This window comes from Camelus dromedarius, chromosome 15, assembly GCF_036321535.1.
Source record: "Camelus dromedarius isolate mCamDro1 chromosome 15, mCamDro1.pat, whole genome shotgun sequence".
NCBI lineage: Eukaryota > Metazoa > Chordata > Mammalia > Artiodactyla > Camelidae > Camelus > Camelus dromedarius.
In genome coordinates, this window is record NC_087450.1 from 50,454,639 (window position 1) to 50,474,494 (window position 19,856).

At 46.5% G+C, this 19,856-nt stretch overlaps 1 protein-coding gene and 1 pseudogene across 1 annotated transcript; one reads left to right on the top strand and one right to left on the bottom strand.

The window, feature by feature from the left end:
• Positions 1–1,692: 1,692 nt before the first annotated feature.
• On the bottom strand, positions 1,693–4,134 carry RHOB (ras homolog family member B). The gene has a single exon (XM_010987905.3). The coding sequence runs from the start codon at positions 3,750–3,752 to the stop codon at positions 3,162–3,164; it is 591 nt and encodes a 196-aa protein (XP_010986207.2). The 5' UTR covers positions 3,753–4,134; the 3' UTR covers positions 1,693–3,161.
• A 4,597-nt stretch (positions 4,135–8,731) lies between these two features.
• On the top strand, positions 8,732–9,634 carry LOC105095728 (large ribosomal subunit protein eL6-like; annotated as a pseudogene).
• The last annotated feature ends 10,222 nt before the right edge of the window (positions 9,635–19,856 follow it).

Genomic DNA, 19,856 nt, shown 5'->3' on the forward strand with positions numbered 1-19,856 from the left:
TAAGAGTAACACCAGATGTTTTACCTCTTTTTTCCTAATTGATTTTCCAGCCTACAGTAATTCGTCTTTATATTTTCCAGTTGGATCTAATACAGCAAGAAGAGTGTGTTCCAGCAGGATTATTAAATGCCATGCATTTTAAAACAAGCATAATTCAAGTTGCCATGTGTCATTTGGGTAGTTGTCTTCCTAAAATTAAAAAAAAAAAAAAAAAAAACCGAACAGACAGCTGTAGGTACCAGGCAGATTGGAGCAGGCATGAAACCCAGAAAAGGCCCTTTCAGGGGACTGGGTCTTCAGGCTCTTGGCTGGTTGCAAAACTGAGTCCTGGGCATTAAGCCCAAGCCTGCACTCCCTGGTACCAAAGGATTTGCTAGCTGTGAAATCTGCAAATCAGCATTTCATTTTTCAGTGGAAAGTTTTGTCTTTAAAATGAAGAGGAAGAAGTAGGCTGGGGGATGGAGGTGAGTGGAACTGAGGAAAGGATGGGGCAGTGGCTCAGAGAAGCCACCTGGGTGGAACCGCTCCTTGCTCTGTACCTAGAACAGCCCGGACAATTCCCCTTTATTGGCCAATGAGCCTGGCTGTGCAGAAGGCCCTGTGACTAATGTGGTGTTTTGTTTTTTTTAAGTAGGTGAATAGTCACCAGCAACCAGGTTTGCCTCACGAAACAAAAGCTCTTGGGAGTTTGGGGAAAGACGAAGAAACAGAAACCTCAAGATTTAAAGCAAACAGCAAACAGCTTCAAAAGGGACCTTCTTGTTTCTGCTCCTGGGGGTGGCTGGTGGGGGCAACTAAGGTCTAGAAACTCAAAGTGTTGATTCCAAAAACAAAAACCACACGTCTTAGGTAGTTGGGAAAGGTTGGCACTGTCTACTACCTTCCCTAGAAGCTGCTGACAGCTGGCAGGTTTGAGTCATCATAACTGTAGCAAGATTTTACTGTGGTCTCCAAGGATAAATCTGCCTGTCTGGCTCTGAGACCCACTGTAGCAGGCTACGTGTCTGAAATTAGAGCTCATCATGATCACGTCTCAAAGCCTGGCAGCTCCAACTTTAAATAGCCACCACCCAAAACCTCTAGTGTTCTGTCTGTAATGCGGCCACTCTTGGTACTTAGAATGAAGCATTCTAGGTTCTGCACAGACACACATTCAGATGAAAGTTTAATAATAGAACAATCAGCTCCTAATTTGGACTCTTCCCCAACTTCCCCCCAGGAGCTCCAGCCCCAAAGATAATAACTTATCATCTCCTGGGTACTATGAAACCCCTTAAGGATCTGAAGGGAACTCAGTAACCAGCCTTCTAGAGAATCTGGCCCCACACCCATGATAAACAACAACAAAAGTTATTTAAATCTAAAATGCACAAATGACAACTTCCCGTTTCAAAGAATAGGAAGTAAAGGCCCTATAACACACTTAAGACACAAGTGTTTAAGACACACAGACAATACATATTAGGTCAAAGGTTTTGGCACTGAGTGCCTGGGTAACCTCCGGGCCTGGGACAAGAGCAACCAGGTCTCCTACAGCCACCCAACCCCCACATGTCCCCCCTACCCCCCAACAAAGGAATTTCATTCCCATTTCCCACAAACACTGTAAGGTGGGGCCTCACCTGGCAGAATTATTCCCTTGCCCCCAAATTCACAAAAATATTTTTACACGCTATTAAACCACAGGAGCCATTTTATAAATGTCATCATCATAGTCTTTTAATATTTTACATAAAAAACTGTATACACAGCTTATAGAACTTTTATGTAAACATCATAAGCTCACCACTTTGTCATTTGTCAGTTTATTTAAAAAATAAAAAACAAGACAACAATTTAGTAGAAGTACCACTGGGTGGGGAAGGGAAGGGGAGAAAGGAGACACTAGGGGCAGGTTCGTTCTCTGTACAGAGATGCAGAGAAAATTTCACACAGCTTTAGAGACTGCCTTGTGGGGAAAAAAATGGTTTTAGATAGGCCCTAATATTTGTTACTGCCCTTTTATCAAAATAGTGCGCAGACCTGCACAAGTAAATCACAGAACAGAACAGTGTTGCCACTTTTTCAAGAAAAGAAAAAATTAGTGGTTTCTTTTTCTTCTCCCTTTTAAGTCACCATCATTTTTTTAAAAACATCAGAAGTAGATGAGGTTACAGCGTACGAGTGTGGTCAGAATGCTACCGCCTTTTGCAAATGACAAGTGCATTAAGTGTCAAACAATGAAACAATTGTGCAAAGAATTCTTTCCAAAAAAAAAAAACAATAAAGATTTAGCCTTTAAATAAATCAAATAACATCAGTTTCTTGGACTGAACAACTTTCACTTGTAGGACAGGCACAAAGTTCTCTTATGGCAAAAACAACCTGCAGCACACGCACCCTCCTCCTGCCCGTGGCTGGTGAGGGGTTCACCAGGGCCTGGCCTGCAGGAGATGTGAGTCTGGAAGCTGTCCTCTTAGCCCCAAGTCGGCTGCAAATGTCTTCCCCGGGGGTTGGAAAGATGGCCAAGTCTTGTTCGTGCTTGGATGGACGCTGGCTGTCCCAGACTGGGCCTGGGCAGTTCTAGCGCCCTGTCACTCCACCCACCACCACCATTAAATAACACCATCCTACCTCCGAAAATAAAATTATATCTATATTTATATAACACCCCATCCTCCCCAGCCCTCCCCTCCCGCAGTTCCCGTGGTCTATGTTACAGACAGGGGATAGCAGGCGCTCGCTGGTTATGGGCGAACATCAGATGGGGCGCGGCCGCATCCCGGCGCCAAGCTTGTCTCCGGGGAGCAGAGGCAGAAGTGGGGTGAAAACGAGGCGGGGGCGGGGAGGGTCGAACAAACACACAGCCACACACTCTGAAGAGGCTTGGCTTTTCAGATAAGGGTGTTCAGGGGACCCTTGGCACTCAGCGGGGCGCCCAGGCCTGTGCAACACAGCAGGACGCACACAGACACTTGGAAAGGGGGCGCCCAGTGCCTACCACGCCGATTCCCGGCGCCAGAGCCAGAGCCTCCAGGCCACGGCTGCAGGGCCGGAAGGCAGACGCCAGGCAGTCCAGTGGGGTCCTTGGGGGGCGCAGGTCTCCCCTTCTCCGGGCTCGTGGGGGACGGGCCCGGGAGGGGGGGCCGTGCCGGCAGGGGCAGGAAGGGCGGGCACGGTCCTCATAGCACCTTGCAGCAGTTGATGCAGCCGTTCTGGGAGCCGTAGCGCTTCTGCAGCGCGGCGCGCGTGGCCGTCTCGAAGACCTCGCGCACGCCCTCCTTGGTCTTGGCCGAGCACTCGAGGTAGTCGTAGGCTTGGATCCGCACGGCCATGGCGCGGCCGTCATCCGTGCGCACCGGTTCCTGCTTCATGCGGGCCAGCTCTGTGCGGACATGTTCGTCGCTGCGCAGGTCTTTCTTGTTGGCCACCAGGATGATGGGCACGTTGGGGCAGAAGTGCTTCACCTCAGGCACCCATTTCTCGGGGATGTTCTCCAGCGAATCCGGGCTGTCCACTGAGAAGCACATGAGGATCACGTCGGTGTCCGGGTAGGAGAGCGGCCGCAGGCGGTCGTAGTCCTCCTGGCCTGCCGTATCCCACAGCGCCAGCTCCACCTGCTTGCCGTCCACCTCGATGTCGGCCACATAGTTCTCGAAGACGGTGGGCACGTACACCTCCGGGAACTCGTCCTTACTGAACACGATCAGCAGGCACGTCTTGCCACACGCGCCGTCGCCCACCACCACCAGCTTCTTGCGGATGGCCGCCATGAGCGGGCCGGGCCCGGGCAGCAAGAGGGGGCCCGCGAACGCCTCGCTGCCGTCCCGCTCGCCGCTCACTGCTCACCTCTGGCAGCGCGCTTGGGGAAAGGGGTCGCTAGGTGCACCCAGGCCCCGGAGTGGCGCGTTCTCTCGCTGTGCTCAGTCTGCCGCGGCGGGGTCGGTGGGGACGCGGGGGCATAAGGCGCACCGTGCGTCTCGGCGCTGCTCCCGAGCGGTGGCCGCTCTCCTCGTCCCAGGTCGCGGCCTTTGTGCGCAAACTGTGGCCAGAGCAGTCGACCCGACCTAACTCGCTCCTAGCTCTCTCTACCCCGCCAAAGGTTCAGGAGAGCGAAATACAAAAGCCGGACTGCGGTGGCAGATGCAGGCTGCGGCCCTAGCGCCCGCTATTTAAAGAGTTCTGCCACTTTCTTAATATAGCCGCCCAATGGGAAGCGAGCCGGCTGAGCTCATCTCTGCGGAGCTTGGCTCTGATTGGCTGTCGGCTGCAGCCCAGGGGCGGGGTCGGGCGGACTTGATTGACGGCCCAGGCCGCGGGGCTGGGAGAGGCGATGACTGGGGTGTCTGCGCCGCGGCTGGCGCTGCGGGGCTCCGGCCGCACCAGGGTTCTGTCCTCCGCAGCCTCTGCACGCGGGGCTGGAGGCCCAGAGCTAGCTGCCCGGAGCCCGCGGGGGCTGGACGAGCCGTTCCGAGACAGGCGGCACTTCGTGGGGGCGTTGACGACTCCCTCCCACTCAAAATTGGCCCACTTGCTTCGCAAACTCTCAGCGGGTGGTCGGACCTGTCGGGGAGGAAGCGGCTCCTTTAACAGGGTTTTGTTTTTAAATAAACACACACACAGGTTGTTTCCAAGCAAGGGTCCCCCCCCCCCCCCCCCCGCTTTCTTTTAGAAGCGGCCCCTCCCCTGGTCCAGTCTGCCACCGCCATCTCTCCACCTGGGCACTCGCCCTGGGGAAGCCCTGGGTTTGGATTTGTGAGGCGGGAGGCTGACTGTAAACTGGATGGGCCTGGGCTGAGGCCCTGGCTCTCTCAAGTCCTTTCGCCCAACTCTCTTCTCGGTGTCTAGCCTAGGTCTCTAGGTGAAGATTAGGGGAAGGAGGAACAGTGAAAAGGGAAGGTTGAGACTGGTTGCAGAACTTCAGGTCCACTTGGAGAAAGTCACCAGGCAGAAAAAAGGCAGCTTCAGCCCTGGTTTGCAGGATGAATTCAAATCCTGGTCATAAGGCCGAGAACTGTCTGAAGTAAATTACAAATGTAAAAGTACATTAAAAATCTAACCACCCCACTCCCTATTGGGCAGGAAGGAGATGAGGCCCCGGGGAGTGAGGGGAGAACCTTGCAGGCTGAGACACAACAAATTAGTATCTGGTAGGGTGCTAGATCCCCAGTCTCCTGCTACCCACCAGGACTCAATTCATCCATTCCTCCTCTATTGCAGGAGATGACACCTATGTCTGATCTAGAAAGACCTAGGTCAGTGGATTTCAATGGACAAAAGAGATAGGAAAGGAGATGGAAGGAGGGAGGACCTTCCAGGAAGGAGGAACAGCTTAAACAAAAGCAGAGGTGTGGGAAAGCGTATGACACATTCTAGTAACAGGGACTAGTTTAGTGTGACTGCCTTTGATGGAGAGAAGGAGTTGAAACTCAGTTTGGGCCCAATCATGGAAAAGCAAAGTACCAACTACACAGATTGGGTGGGCCATGTCCATTCTGGGGGCAGTGGGATGATTATTGGTTTTTCAACAAAGTAGAGACCCACTGCATCGTGATGCGGTGATTGCCTCATATTTCGACCTCCCTGTCTGACTGGAAGCTGTTAGAGAGCCAGGATTCTTTTTTTTTTTTTTTTTTAATTGAAAAAGATTCTGTCTTTTTTTTTTTTTTTTTTTAAGATTCTGTCTTAATGTCAGCATCTTGAAGACCCAGCACAATGCCTGCCCCCATGCGAGAATCAGTAAATGACTGTGGAGAATTCACTTAAAATGCTCAGGAACTCAGGTGGAACTTTCTGGGGGTCTCTTACCTCAAACTCCAGACCCAGCTTTACCAATCATCCAGCCAAGCCCAGGCTGCCAGCTGTAACTGAGCCATAATGTTTTCATTTATGATTCACATGTTGAGATGTGGGTCTCTACATGGACACCACAGATATAATCAGGTCAAATAAGACATCAGTGCCACTAACCCCCAGAGCCCATCCTCATTCACACAACCAAAAGTGCTTCCCTCACATTGGATGAGCTCCACATTATAATGCCAGCATCTTTGGTTTTTGATTTTGTTTTTCAGCTCTAAAGAACTGAACTGTCAACAAGTAAATAATTTTTCCACAGTGGAATCTCATGGGAGAAAGTTTTTTTTTGGTCATTTGTTTAAGGCTCCAATCCACTAACTTTTTTTTTCTTTTTTAAATTTTGGTCTGTTAGAAAAATCTTATCTAAATTTTTTTTCCTTTAGTCAAAACCTTTTATAGCTGTATTGTTAACACTGCTTTCCTTCGTCTTAATATAGCTTGGGAATCTTGGCTATGTCCTTAAGCTTCAAATATTAAGAAAATATCGAACAATTAAAGCTTTGTTTTATGTATTTTTTAAAAAACTGAAATACAAAGAATCAGGAAGAGCGATTCAATTCACTCATTTCCTGACTCTCAAGCATATTATATGAGGTGTTCCGAGCTTGACTCTCAATATCACAATAATTTCTAAAAATATTCAGTTGGCAAATTATGCCAAAGTAAACAAGTAGAAAAATCTATGTTCTGCAGCAACTTCTTTTCATGGTATTCATTTTTTATGCCCAGGATACTTTGACAAGCTCTGGGGAGATGGGCTGCTCCACTCACTGGATAAATCACTCGCTGGATAAGCTTTTCCAGACTAGGTGATGTGCCTAACAGTCTCCTCCCTGCCTCTTCTCTCCCTTTACAATACACTCGCAAAGGGCAAGGGTAAGATCGAATCATCTAGGAGAATAAATCATTTTAATAGTTAACTTTATTAACATAGAGATTCACTGTATGACAGATATCCACGCTAGTGAGAGAGGGAAATATCCTTCAGACAAAAGGGAGACGTTAATCTACCTCCAATCTTCAGCTTAATTTATTTGGTCTTTTTTTTTGTCTAGTGTCTCCTACAGATCTGTAAATCCCAGCTCCTAGTAGACAAGACCAGAGACTGGAATGGTCATTAGATTTTAGCGCCACCTTGTGGCAATCTTTACAACATTTTAACTTAAAATATAAAAATATATAATTATATATAAAACGTTTTATAAATATTTTCTATATATGATATATATGATTATATAAAACCTTATCTAGGCAAAAAAACATACATTTTATAACTATTTTTATTTTAACTTCTATCACAGAATGTAAAATCCATACTTGTTTTATAAGTAGCTTCTTTAGAAATTCTTCACATATATATTTATACACACATGTAACTTTTTTCATATACACTTAAAAAAATTAATTCCTTCCTAGTCACATAGTAACTTCTGAAAGAGATTAGAAGAACAGCTGTGGAAACTTACTAATTTATATAACAATGGACTTTCTTTAACCTAATTATAAGGTAGAGAAATGTAAAACAATTTTAACCACAAAAATCATCTGCTTTCTTTCCCCAGCTAAAAAAAAGTCACTATTGGATATTCTGGTAAAATTAGAAGTAATAATAATTCACTTACTAAGAAGACTTTACTGGAAACTGGCTATACCATAGACGTTCCTGGCAGTCATTTGATTTTTAAATATTTCTAATTAAAAAATGGTGTAATGTCCCTAGGAAAGTTGTCAACCTTCTGTCTCAGTGCAATGAGTTTTATAAAGGAAGACGCTCTTCTTGATCTAGCCATGGTATTTCACGTGGAAAAACCAAAGTGATCCTTTCTGGTCCATTTGGGACCAGCCATGAGTTACATAGCTGAGCCTTCAAACTGCTTTCTGGGGTCTCCAGCTATAAGCCGTAGAATTCAAACACCCCTCCTTGTCCCATGATTGTGACCCAGTTTGACCCAGGCCTAAGAGAGAGAGGCTGGGCCCACAGAAGAACCACCATAGCCAAACTGTTAAACTTCAGAATGTGGGCATTGAACCCTGATCAGACCCCATGTCTGCCAGCCCAGGGTCAGGCCAGGGGAAGCAGCAGTGGGCAATGGGGCAGCTCCTGATTGCTCTAAAATTGCATTGTCCAATCCAGTAGCCAATAGCCACGTGTGAAATGCTGCTGGTCCCACTGAAGAGCTAAGTTTTTTTTATGTTATCTGATTTGATTAATTTAAATGTAAGTTTAAAAACTGATATTCAGGGTGGGGGAAATGGGGAGATGTTGGTCAAAGAGCACAAACTTCCAGTTACAAGATGAGTAAGTTGTAGGGCTCTGATGTACAGCATGGTGATCGTAGTTAATAATACTGTATTATATAATCGTGGCTATGGTGGTAATCATTTTGCAATATGTAAGAGCATCAACTCAACACCACTGTTGGACACCTTAACCTTACACAACGTTATGTGTCAATTATATCTCAAAAAAGCTGGAGAAAGAAAGAATTGATACTGATATGGACCATCACATTTTTAATTAAAAAATTAATAAAAGCTAATATTCAATTCAGTTACTGGGAAACATTTATGTATGTTTGAAACAACTTGAGTATGTGAAGCTACTTTTTCTTACTGGGAATTTTTTGAATTGAGTATTTTTAATGAAAAGTTAGTATCCGAATTGAGATGTGCTGTAACTACACAATAAACATTAGAATTTAAAGATGTAGTTTGGAAAACTTGTAAAATAGTTCATGAATAATTTTTACATCCATTACATGTTAATATGATAATATTTTGGATATAGTGGATTTTTAAAAATATGAGATTGAATATGTTATATATTTGGATATGTAATTAAAATTAATTTTACCTTTTTATGTTGTTTACAGTGACAACTAGAATATTTTTAAATTACACATGTACTCTTTCCCATCTTGCAAGATGGTGGGTGAAAAAACTGAGAAGCCAGACACCAAGGAGAAAAAACCTGAAGCCAAGAAGGCTGATGCTGGCAGTTAAAAAGGGTAAGAAGGTAAAGAAGGTTAAGAAGGGGAAGCCCCATTGCAGCCGAAACCCTGTCCTCCTGGTCAGAGGAATTGGCCGATATTCCCGATCGGCTATGTATTCCAGAAAGGCCTTGTACAAGAGGAAGTATTCAGCAGCTAAATCCAAGGCTGAAAAGAAAAAGAAGGTGAGGGTTCTTGCTACTGTCACAAAACCAGTTGGTGGTGACAAGAATGGTGGTACCCAAGTGGTCAAGCTTTGCAAAATGCCTAGATATTATCAGCAGCCTTGAAAGCTGTTGAGCCACGGCAAGAAACCCTTCAGTAAGCAGGTGAGGAAACTGCGTGCCCGCATCACTCCGGGGACCATTCTCGTCATCCTCACTGGGCGCCACAGAGGCAAGAGGGTCATTTTCCTGAAGCAGCTGAGCAGTGGTTTGCTTCTTGCGACTGGAACTCTGTCCCTCAATTGAGTTCCTCTGTGTAGAACACACCAGAAATTTGTTACTGCCACCTCCACCAAAATGGACATCAGTGGTGTAAAAACCCCAGAACGTCTCACTGATACTTTCTTCAAAAAGAAGAAGCTTCTTAAGCCCACACACCAGGAAGGCGAGATCTTCAACACAGAGAAAGAGAAATACGAGATTACAGAGCAGCGCAAGGCTGATCAGAAAGCTGTGGACTCGCAAAATCTGTGAAGAATCAAAGCTGTCCCTCAGCTCCAGGGCTACCTCCGCTCTGTGTTTCTCTCAAAAATGGAATTTATCCTCACAAATTGGTGTTCTAAACTTACTACAGAGAACCTAATTAAAAAACTGATCCATTAAAAAATATAAATAAAAAAATAAAATTACACATGTAGTTTACATTCTATTTCTATTGGACAGCACTGCTCTAAAATGTCTATGAGTTCACGTGACTCCCTGGCTACTCCCTCACTCACCATCCTATCAGAGAGTCACCTTCATATGAGCTCCCTGGAGCTCCTGAATCTTCCTGTGGGAGGTGGAGGTTTGATTGCCCTGATTTGTCCTAAACTCGCAGCTGTACTTCAGATGGGCTCAGACACTCAGATGAACACTGTGGTTTGGGGCTATTTGTGGCTTCCTGGTCCCACTTTCTGTCATTGCTTTCCCAGGCCAGGCATCTCTAGGACTTTTCATCTGTTCCCCAAGAGCAGTAGCCCCCTCCCCAGGGTGTCCAGCTCTCATCACAGCACTGGGCAATGTTTTCTTGAACAGTAGAGGCTATTGGGGGCCTTTTTGCTTGGCCACCTTTTTCCTTTCCAGAAAAGGGCATCAAAATCTCATCCTAGTCCACTTTTGGTGGAAAAGTGGGGGGTGTAGATTGTATTTTGAAACTCTCATATCACCACAATTCTCTCGATTCAATTCAGTAGACATGGATTGAGAGGAGAGAGCAGAGATGGGGAGGTGAAGACACCAAAGTCTTAGGACTAACACTTAAGGACATATACCCCGTCCCCACTCTGGGATATGACGTCACTAATATGTAAGTGAAGAGTGGAGCTGGCTTCACACAAGATTTACAGTTGAGCAGGGCCTTGACTAACCAGGAGAATTTTTCCTGAAGAGATGCCCAATTGTACCATCTAAAACATCCAACATGTGTGGATATTATGGAGAGAAAGTTTCCAATCAGAGCCAACTGGTAAGAAGGGAGAAGTAGGGAGTTGTTCCTCTTCCTACAAGTGAGGTTTGCCGGATGACATCTTCGGTGAGTTTTGTCTTGCCCTGGGGAGCAGGAGGGCAGAAAGGCAAGAACTCACCTTTATATAAGTGCTGTCATGACAACACCCACCCCAGCAATGCTAGCAGTTTCCGTGGCAGGTGCTGAAATTGCACATACATTTGTTAGTTTAGCCAAAGCTATGGGAAAGTGGTAACCAGGAGAGAGAGCCTCGTACCAGGAAACTGGAGACCTGCTTTTTAGGTCTTCAATTCCTAGCTGTACCGCCTTGGGCAAACTGTCCTTTCTGGGTCTCAGTTCCCTCATTTGTAAAATATCCACAGAGGTCCCGCAGTTAACATAACCATGTGTAAGACGTAGTGGCAAGTGTTGGAAACTGTGGGGGATCCAGGGAACGTGCCCCCTCTAAGCAATAAAAGTTTAGGATTTAAAAACAAACTACTGTGCTGTCCTAAAAAGACATAGGCAGAGAAGGCTGGATTTAGCCTGCAAACCAGTTTGTGGCCCCTGACTAGATGAATTTCATTTTTTATGGATCAGTATTAGAAAATAATATTGTTAATCCTTTCACAAACTGAAAACATAATTTTCTAAAACAAAAAATCCTTTTTCTTAAATTTTATTATTCAAGACTTTCCTTCTCTTAGCTGAATTGTTTAAATGGATATTTGAAAGATGAAAGATTCCAAAGGATGGAAACCAGTGAAATGTAGTCTTAAGTAAGAAAAAATTATCCCCACAGCTACATGGGGACTAGCATGCAGCGGTGTAGGAGATGTTACCCCTTTATGAAGTCCAGAGGTCAATAACACAACATTTTTTTCTCTTCCCCTTTTTTTAGTCTTGAAAGCAAATGATCTAATCAAAGTATTTATACAGGGATGATTCACTTCTTGTGTTCTCTGATGATATCAGGATTTTGCAACAGGGAAGAGCTGAATACACAATGGGTTTCCACACTCCACTGAAGATGTGTCTGTGGCTATTTTTAGCACGAGACAAAGCTTATATTAGGAGCCACTGCTCAGATCTGGGCAGTCTGGGGAGCAGGCATCACAGTCGTGAGGAGACTACGATGGATACACTTGACCCCGCCATCCCAGGACCTCTGCTTCTGCTCAGCCACATGGGTCGGTGGAACACGGTTTAACAAAAGAGATTGTTCTTTATGAGGGTCCTCCATCAGAAAGGAGAGCAGTGAAAAATCTCTCTTTTCGACAGCTCTCTGATGGAACTGTTTCTTTTCATCTGTGGAAAGTAGACTTGTGTGATTTCTGCTCAGCTTGGTCACATTGTATGTTTAAGAAAGAAACTGACGCATCTATAGCTTGGAAATCTCAGTGATATGCCTAGGAATTCTCACTCATTCATTCATCCATTCATTCCCCTCACATGTGTTAGGGGCCTCCTGTAGGCCAGAAACTCTGTCTAGAACCAGCTGCCATGCTTTAAGGAGCTCAAGGACCTGACATAGTTGGCATCTCACAGCTGTTGAACTTCCTATGTCTAAATGAGGTAGGGACAGAGCTTGCACCTGGCGGATGTGAAGAAGGTAATGACAGTTACTGCTCTCATTCAATCATTTATTCTGCAGACATACTCTGTGTCAGCAGTGGGAGCCAGGGAGGAATAAGACAGAGTCTCAGCCCTCAGAGGAGCTCTAGTTCATAAACGTAAGTGGCAATACAGTACAATAGTCATAGCAATTCAATTGACTCTTTCAATCTCGGGTGGTAAGCGCTATAAATGGGTAGGCACATAGGGAGGAGCCAGAATAGGCTTGAACTAAGAGGTATATTGGTACTTTGGTGCCCTCAATGAATCACCCTTCTCAATAGTCATCTCCTTGTGTGGTCCCCATGACGAGTCTGAGCTTGGTCATGTGGCTGGCTTAAGCCAATGGGACATCAGCAGGAGTGACATAAGCTGCAACTTGATAAGTACTTGCATATTGGGGCTTGTCCTTTTAAAATGCTTCTTCCTGGAACCGAGTTGCCAGGCTTTAAGGAGACTCAATCAGCCATGTGGAGAAGCCCAAATGGAAAAGAATTGGGCCCTTGATCAATAGCCTCAGCTAAGTTACCAGCTGGTGGCCAGCACCAACTGCCAGCTCTGTGGGTAGGGCCATTGGAACCTTCCTTCCTAACACTACAGCCAACACCGTGGGAAACAGAACAACTGCCTGAGTTAACCCACAGACTCATAAGGAATAATACATTATGGCTGTCTTAAGCCACTATGTTTTGGGGATGGTTTATTCCACAGGACTGGATAACCAAACAAGCTGTCTTGACCACTTGTTGGGAATGTGCGATATAAGGTGGAGAGAAGCAGTCATTGGAACCAGGAGGCTGGCCCAGCCCAGATCAGAGCATATGAGGGTGGGTCAGGAATCCCCAATGCCACCCCCTTGTTTCTATGATTTATGACGAGTACTCACAGGACATAGTGTGTAGTTGTACTCACAGCTGTGATTTGTTAGAACAGGATGCAAAACAAGATCAGCCAAGGGAAAGACACATGGGGTGAAGTCTGGGGGACACCAGGTGCAAGGGAAATTGTTCTTGAGAGTGTGAGATCAGAGTCTTCTCCCAGGGAGCCACACAGGATGTGCTTACTTCCCCCAGCAGTGAGTTGTGACAACACATGTAAAACATTGCCAACTTGTTAGAGGCTCAGTGCCCAGCATTTCAGGGGGGAGTTGTGATGGTTAATTATTTTTGTCAACTTGGCCAGGCTATGGTGTCCAGTTGTTTGATCAAACACCAGTCTAGAAGTTGCTGTGAAGGTATAGTTTAGAGGAGATTACCATATAAATCTGTGAACTTTGAGTAAAGCTGATTATTCTCCATAATACAGGTGGGCTTCCCCTAATCAGCTGAAGGTCTTAAGAACAAAGACTGAGGTTTCCCTGAGAAGGGAGAATTCTCCTAAGACTGCAACATAGACACCCTGCCTGCGTTTCCAGCCTGCTGCCCTGTGTTCTTGGGCTCCATGTGGCAAAATCAGCTCTGAATGTCCAGCCTGCCAGTCTGTTATACAGATTTCAAACTTGTCAGCCCTGACAATTGCATAAGCCAGTTCTTTAAAGTGACTGATACACATTGGTTCAGCTTCTCTAGAGAACCCTGATTAATACAAGGGCTGATCACAGGGACTTCATCTGCCTGGCATGTACCCAAATTCTAGACTCCCAGAAAGGAAGCAGGTACTCAGCATGATTGTCTGTACGGACAGTTCAGGCACAGTTAATGATGGGAACTCCACTCTCAACTTCTAACTTATTTCTAAGAATAAGCAGTCAGACTTGCTATGTTAACTCCTTTTTGTATGGAAGGTGAGGAGTTTGTATTGTGGGCAATAGAAAGTCATAGAATTTTTTTTAATGCAAATGTGTTATTCCTTCAGAGATTTTAAAGTGGGGGTGACACGTTATGTTTTGTTTCATATGGCCGTGCTGGCTGCCTGTGGAGAATGGCCCAGAGGGGTAAGCTGAGAAGCAGGCTTCAGATTAGGAGGACTCTCTGGTCATCCAGGCAGAGGAAGGATGGAGAGGAGGGGAAAGGTTTGAGAAAACAACAGGACCAGGGGGAGGTGTGTTCCCACTTCCCAGACTGTCACCTCCTCTCCCTGGTCTGTGGAAGCCTCAGAGAAAGGCCTTCTGCTCGTGAGGTTGCCATGTGCACTCTGAGTAGTCCCCAGAGAGATCTGGCATGCCAGGCCCAGCGGGGGTTGGGTGTGTGTCTGTGTGTATCTGTTTCTGTTGTGTATCTGTGTCTGTATGTGAGTGTCTGTGTCTGTGTGTGAGTCTGTGCCTGTGTGTGTGTCTGTGTATGTGTATATCTGTGTCTGTGTCTGTGTCTGTGTCTGTGTCTGTGTCTGTGTCTGTGTCTGTGTACCGGGGCTGTCTCAGCTCCCACGCCCACCCTCCTGGGAGAGGTGTGCCCTGAGCAGGGCACCTGCTGTGACTAAGAGGGGAGAGGCAGAGGAGGGCTGGCTCTGTGTCCATCCAGGAGGTAGACCTGATGCGCCCCAGGGCCCCTGTCCTGTCCACTTCCCTCCCACCACAGTCCAGACAGGGCTCATCTCTCCTGGACGCCAGCAGGGCCTAGGGGCACACATGAACCTGATAGCTGCAAGAGGTTCCATGGGCTTCCAGGCTTTTGCTACTCAAAGTGTGATCTGGGGACCAGCAACACTAGCATTTCTTGGAAGTTTGTTAGAAACGGAGAATCTCAGGCCCCTACAGAATCAGAATCCGGAGTTCAACAAGCTCTCCAGGGGATTTGTTTGAACAAGGAGTCTGAGAAGCACTGCCCTGGGCCTGTCCTCGCCTGTGCTGGAGGAAGAGGGCTGGGTGGGTGGGTGGAGCATGTGTGCGGCAGCGAGACTGCAGCTTCCCCTGGGCCTCTGCAGACCCACTGCATGGCCCTGGGCACCGCCACCCTCTGCCTGTTTCCCGTCTTTGCACTGGGGGCATTAGTACTGCCTCCCTCACGGGGCCATGGCGAGTTAAATGAGTTGTCGTGTGTAAAGGGTTTACAATGGGGCCTGGCACGTGGTAAGTACCTGGAGACCCTTTGCTGTCGTTCTGAGTGAGGGGTCCTCCAGCCTCCGCTTGTCCCATCCCCTCCCAGCAACCCCTGTGCACACACACTCCCACTGCCGAGTCGGAGGGACAGCCATCCCTACTGCCTGGAAGGAGGGCGCCCCTCCTGCAACTCCTGGAAGCTGGGTCTGAGGTGACACAGGAGTCCGCTTCCTTGTCACAGGACAGCACTTTGTTTCTTGTAAATGGATCCCTGTCAAGGTCTTCCCATATCTAAGCAGTTCTGGTCCCGAGAACCCATCTCTGCAGGCCCTGGCTTCCACCCCGGGAGCCACTTCTCAGTACACTGCTGTTTGTCTAAGCCCTTTTTGAGGGATGCTCCCAAGGTCAGGACTCCAGAGGTGGTTTCACCTTGACCTTCAGACCTGCTGGTTCTGTGGCCCGGCCAGTCAGATGGCCTCAGGATGAGGCCCCTCTGCAGAGGTACCCCAGGTCGAGTGGATATTGAGCTGCCCAGTGAGTCTACATGTGCAGAGAGAGTGTGGAGCTCACCGGCATCCTGGTTGACACTCGAGGGCAGAACAAGGCCCTTCGGTGGACTCCCCAGAATCATGAGAGGGCAGCCCAACGATCACCTCACATCTCCACAAATCAACTACGGTAAATGTCCCTGGTTACCGAGCGGAGAAGGCAGAGCTTGGCTCATCTCAAATGGGGAACACTCCACAACCTCTTGACCACAGTTGGATTTTTTTAAACTTTTGGTTGAAGTTCTTGGAATTCAAACGAAGTAAATTTAAGTTCTTAGAAATAATCAGTACCAGTGAGGGTGATTATAACAATAGGAATAATAAGTAACCGTTTGGGGATGGTTAGTCCTGTGTTAGTTACTGTTAAGTTCTTGACATGCATTATCTCCTCTAATTCTCACAAAAAGACTGAGCAAGGTGCTATTGTGATGGGGACAAAAGCTGTCTGATCCTGAGAACCTTATCCAGACACATCCCCCTGCCCCTTTCCAGATGGATTCTGGGTTTGCCGGCTGGACCACAGGTTCTTCCTTGTGATCATTAGTGGAGAGGAAAATTGAAAGGAACCAAAAGGCTAAGTTGATTTACATTTTAAAATGTCCTGGAGCTTCTCCCAGAAGAAAACAACTTGTCCAGGAGGACAGAGAAGAGGGCAAGAGAGAAATGGGCTGAGAAGAGATTGAGAGAAGAGAGGTTTGTGGGAGGGGCTTCCTGGAGGACAGGGCTCTGGGGAATTTGCTGGGTGAAGAGGAAGTTTAGGAAATTTTTCTTGTGTTTTGCACTATAGCTCCATTTGTCCCCTCTTTGGGAGATTTATATACATATTTATATTTCAAGATTTTTTTGAACTGAAGTTATGCATCTTCCAGAGGCAACCCAGAACTGAGCTAGAACTGAGCCAGCCCAGTTTTATTTGTATTACACTATTATTAGCTCCACCACTTAGAGATAAGGAGGCAGAGATTAGGGAGTTTAAATAACTGGCGTAGGGTCATGGTGGCAGTAAATGTTGAAACCAGCGTCTGGTGAGCAGTCTGCCCTTGGGGGCAGCACCCACCGAGCACAGTGGTTCCCAGGAGCATGAAAACTCAGGGCTACTTCCTGGCTCCTCCAGATGGAGGGTCTTAGAACTGCCCGGATCACACTCAGAAGTGACTCTTGAACTCTCGGGCAGTAAATACCATTTTGTTCACTTCCATCCTCGAAGCATGTTTCCCAAATGGTGCCCTCATCCTCCTTTCCCTCCTCAGTGAATCACCCACTCCCTTCCGGAAGCAGGCCTCTGGACCAGCTCCTCTGACCAGACAGGGTCTGCCTTCAAAGCCCACGGCTGCCATGGCTAATGAGAGGCCAGCGGGCCTGGCAGAGTGCAGCTGGTGCAGGAAGTCCTGCCAACATCATTCACTCCCTTGGCAGTCATGTCCTGAACTCACATTGGGAAGACAGCCCTCCCGGAGGTAACTTCTTTCCTTTCCCTCTGAAACCTTCCCTGACGTAAAGCTCTATTGTCACAAACTAAAACTAAGCAGGCCATGGACCTCTTAGGCAATGCTGAAAAAGTTGGACTGTAGAAAAGATACACTTGACCAGTAAGAAGGAAGAGGGTGGGGGTTGGCTTTTACAGTTTTTATCACGTAATGATTCAAGAATGAGAAAAATATAGAGAATAATACCTGCCACCAGCTTTGCCAGTCTTTGAATATCCTGTGTTTATTTCAAATCATTTTGGCACCCGTGGAACTCCTGGGTACCCCTCCCCAATGGTGTGCCCCACCCTCCCTCCCTCAACTAAGCTGTTTAATGTCCTCGTGCATGTACTTATACATTTACTACGTACGAGTGTGTCCTAAAGAGTATTTAGTGGTGTTTTGCATGTTATAAATTTTTACACAAATAGTATCATACTTTACATAACTTCTGCAACTTGCTGTTTTTATTCAGTGATGTGTCTTTTGAGACATAGGTTTGTTAAGGCATGGAGCTCTCGTTCATTCATTTTACCAGTAAAGTATTCTATTGTGTAAATATTGATCCACTGTCCTGTTGTTGGATATTTGTGTTATTCCAGGTTTTTTTCTTCTACAGACAATGCTACAGCGACCAACGCTGCAACGGGATAGGCCAATGCGTACACATGGAAGAGCTTCTAGAATGCCCAGCTGTGTTACAGGAAGGAGATTTGCGTATGGCAAAAATCCTGGGCTGCATTTCAAGTGTAGACATTGCATCCAAGGGCAGAGGAGGTGTGTGCAGGGACTCTGCTGCCACCTTCCACCTCAGGAGCCCCCTGTCTTAAGGAGTCAGTGAATGTGGCCAGCTTTCCAAGTATATGCTGCCTGACAACACTCTACATCCAGACTCAGCGGAAGTCACAGATGTAGACCCCGCTGTGAATCACTTATCTTGTCTGTTTTCTCGTTAGGATTTACAGTTCGAAACAGCGATATTCTGGAGGGTTCTGATGAGTCACACTGAGTGTGACAGTAAGAGAGTCAGGAGGGAGGGCATGACTGTTTAGAGAAGGGGAAATAGGATTATTATGTGGAAATTAGGAGGACTGACATTCCACTCAGCCATTTCTGGGTAATAAACCACCCAGCAAAGATTTATTATTCTCCCAATTCTGTGAGTTCCTCTGTTGGCTTCTCCTGGGCTTGCTCATGCTATTCATTCCATCTGGAAGATTCGCTGGGCAGGAAGACCCAAGAGGATCTTACTTGCATGTCCAGGACATGGTGCTGGCTATCGGCTGGGTCGCCCTGATTCCCCTGCACTTGCCCTTCCACCCTTCAAGAGTCTCACTCAGCTTCTTTGCATGGTGGTCCTGGGGCAGCCTTCCAAGAGAGTGGAAGCAGATGCTGTAAGGACTCTTGTGGGGGGTCCCCAAAACTCACATCACATCACTTCTGCCAAATTCTATGGCCCATGTAAATAACAGGGCCCACCCAGATTTAAAGGGAGGACTAATTGACACTCCCTCTTGTGAGAAAGAGAAGCGAAGTCATCAGATGTTGCAAAGAGCTTGGGATAAATTGCTTCAGCCATCTTTGAAAATAATCTCCCATGATTGAGCAATCTGGGCAAGGATGGAAATTTAACATTGAGATTTCAGGTAGAGTCTTCTGTGTAACTACCAAAATAGATCAAGATGATATAATTCTTATCACCCTGGCTTTCCTGACTAGAAGGAGGTTCACTGAGGGATAGGGATTTTTAATTACCACTGATTTCTGGCATTTCTCTTCACCTGAAAATCCAATACAGAATCTACCTTCAACCTTTGTGAATTAATTCTTTAAATAATTGTTTTTTAAGGTCCCGGTGTGTACAGTGCAGTGTGTTAGGTGCTGGGGACATGGCAGTGAACAAAGCAGATGTAGTCCTTACAATTTTGGAGCTTTCATCCTATGGAAGGGAGAGCAGCATTAAACAATTAATTATACAGTTAAGGATTTAACTGCAATGATATTAAGTGCACAGGAGAAGTAAGGCACGCAAAGAAGAAATATAAGTGGGAGGGCCCTGACCTGATGTTGGAGTTACGGGAATCTCCCTTGAGGAATACATGTGAGCTAATTTTTGAGGAATAAGTAGGCATTATATAGACTAAGGGAGTGGGGGAGGGTGGCAAAAAGAAATATTTCAAGCAGGAGGAACAGTGTGTGCTAAGGTCTTAGAAAGGGAAGAAGCCTGCATATTTGAGGAACTGAGAAATAAACAGAAGAAAGGGGGGAGGTGACTACAGGAGAACAGGCAAGAGGTTGATCATGCAGGACTTTGAAGACCATATAAAGGATTGGGGTCTCTCCTGGACTGAATTGTGTCCCCTGCCAATTCATATGTTGAAACCTGAATCCCCACAGTGTGACTGTATTTGGAAATAGGGCCTTTAGGGATGTAATCAAGGTTAAATGTGGTCATATGGGTGGTGCCCTAACCCAGAAGGGTTGGTGTTCTTGTATAAGTTGAGAAAGAGACACCAGGAGACACACTGGAACGTATGAGGAGAGGCCAAGTGAGGACACACAGCAAGAAGGCAGCCATCTCCAAGGCAAAGCAAAAATTCTCACCAGAAACCAAAACAAACACCTTGGTCTGGGACTTCCAGCCTCTGGGACTGTGAAAAAATAAATTTCTGGTTTTTTCAGCCCCCCCTCCCCCCCCCCCCCCTGTCTGTGGTATTTTGATGTGGGAACCTAGCAGACAAATACAACATATGAAATACATATATAAGTAACA